At 46.8% G+C, this 1,814-nt stretch overlaps 1 protein-coding gene across 1 annotated transcript in view; it reads right to left on the bottom strand.

Annotated features, from left to right (window-relative positions):
- Window positions 1-251: 251 nt before the first annotated feature.
- Window positions 252-1,814, bottom strand: part of LOC122548030 (E3 ubiquitin-protein ligase TRIM69-like) — a 22,571-nt gene continuing 21,008 nt past the window's right edge. Inside the window, exon 4 of the mRNA XM_043686585.1 lies at window positions 252-1,741. Within this exon, the coding sequence (XP_043542520.1) occupies window positions 1,191-1,741 (551 nt within the window). The 3' untranslated portion in view covers window positions 252-1,190. The remainder of the gene's footprint in view (window positions 1,742-1,814) is intronic.

Raw genomic sequence — 1,814 nt, 5'->3', positions numbered from 1 at the left:
TTTGGGGTTGGCATGGACCAGTTTGGACCGAAGGGCCTCTCTATCAATGTAGGACTCTATCAATCTCTGACTTTAAGACCCGAAATAAGGTAGCAATGACTGAAAGTCCAGAGTAAAAGTAGGATAATTTCCAGGTAGCCAGCACTCCATTGACTTGAAATAGTGAAATTTTAAATAATCCAGACGAAGTTGGAATGCAAGGTATAAGGATACATATTCTGGAGAAATTGACAAATACAATCTTAACAGGTTTACTCTCTTGGATTTATTGATGAAGTTTTTTTTTAAAAGCCTTACTTACACTCTAGTGAATCAAAGATGTTGATTTGATTGAAGAATTTGATAGTGCCCTCCAACATAAATTATAATTACATAAACATAAACATTGTCAAAATCTGAATTGGTTCCGCGCACAGAGTGCAAGAGTAATTAATGATTTTTATCAAACTGATCTTTTCATTGGGCTGACGTAAGGATGATTTCAGTGCAGATAATGATGATAGATAATAACTCAGGGACAAGTAATAACTGTAATTCCAGCTACATTTCAGTTTGTACCAACTGAACAGTTTCAAACATGGTTAAATATTATCTGATTATGGCATAAATGATGGGTTCACCCATCCCTTTCAAATCTGAGGTTTTCAAATTTTCCAATTTTATGAAAGAGCAGCAAAATTCTGGACAATAGTTACAAACCTGAACAAAACAAGACTAGTCTCGCTATGTCACTAAATCATGTACATTACTGACACACGGTGGAAGTCTAAAGAAGATCAGTCTGAAATGTTTATTTTGATTGAGCCCAGTCCCCCTGCAAAGACCCCACTGACTCTGCAGGGAAATGATTTAAATTTCCCCCCGGAAACACTCCGCTGACCCTGCAGGGAAATGATTTGGTGTCCCTCCTGGAAAGACTCCTCTGAGCCCAGTCTGAGACCCATTGACTGATTCATCTCCATCACCGTCATGTAGCGCCACCTCCCGCCTGTGGAGCAACATTACAGGCAGGAAGGTCCCCGGGTTCCTGCAGCTCACAGCTCACTCTACCCAGTCAGTCCCTCTCTACAATTGAGCTTCTATTTGTTTCTTCTCTCCCCCTCCTTCTTTCCCCCAGACTGAGACCGACCCCCATCAGTTTACAGCTGGCAGGAGGCAGGGGGACGGGGTGAAATTATGGGATGGATTTGTTAGTGCCCTTTAATCCCGCAGATTGTCAGCGGGGCGGAGTTTTTCCCGCCGTCATTCCCTCCCGGATTGAAGATGGGAAAGAGCCTCTCAGTGAAAGTGTGGGTGAAAGTGTGGAGATGGGACATGGTGTCCTCATTGTAAAATGACACCTGTCCACCCTCATAGTCCAGGAAAACCCCGATCTTCCGGGTATTCACACTCGGGGAGAGGGGGGTCAGTGAGGGGGAGGTGGCGGCAAAATAACCACATCCGGGTACCAGCCTCACAATCCAGAATCCGGTCTCCGGGCTCGGGGTGATCTCCCCTTTCCTCATCACAGACTCTCGGGCCACTCCCAGAATCCACCAGGTCTCCTCCCCCACCTCCACTTCCCAGTAATGTCTCCCTGATGTGAATCCCTCTGATCCCAGGACACAGTGACAGGAATCAAATCTCTCCGGGGAGTCAGGGAGCGGCTGCTCTGTGTCTCCGAGTCTCACACTGGTCCGGTCCTCAGACAGGATGAGCCGGGGATGCGCTGTGTTCGGATCCAGAGTCAGAGAGGCTGGAGCTGGGGGAGAGATCAAATAACACCGTCAGAGAGAGGGAGGGAGGGTGACTGAGGGGAGCAGGAAGTGAGGGGT

The sequence above is a fragment of the Chiloscyllium plagiosum genome, unplaced genomic scaffold (assembly GCF_004010195.1).
Source record: "Chiloscyllium plagiosum isolate BGI_BamShark_2017 unplaced genomic scaffold, ASM401019v2 scaf_8261, whole genome shotgun sequence".
Classification (NCBI taxonomy): Eukaryota; Metazoa; Chordata; class Chondrichthyes; order Orectolobiformes; family Hemiscylliidae; genus Chiloscyllium; species Chiloscyllium plagiosum.
The sequence above is the reverse complement of the archived record's forward strand: the minus strand, read 5'-3'. Positions and strand labels throughout refer to the sequence as shown.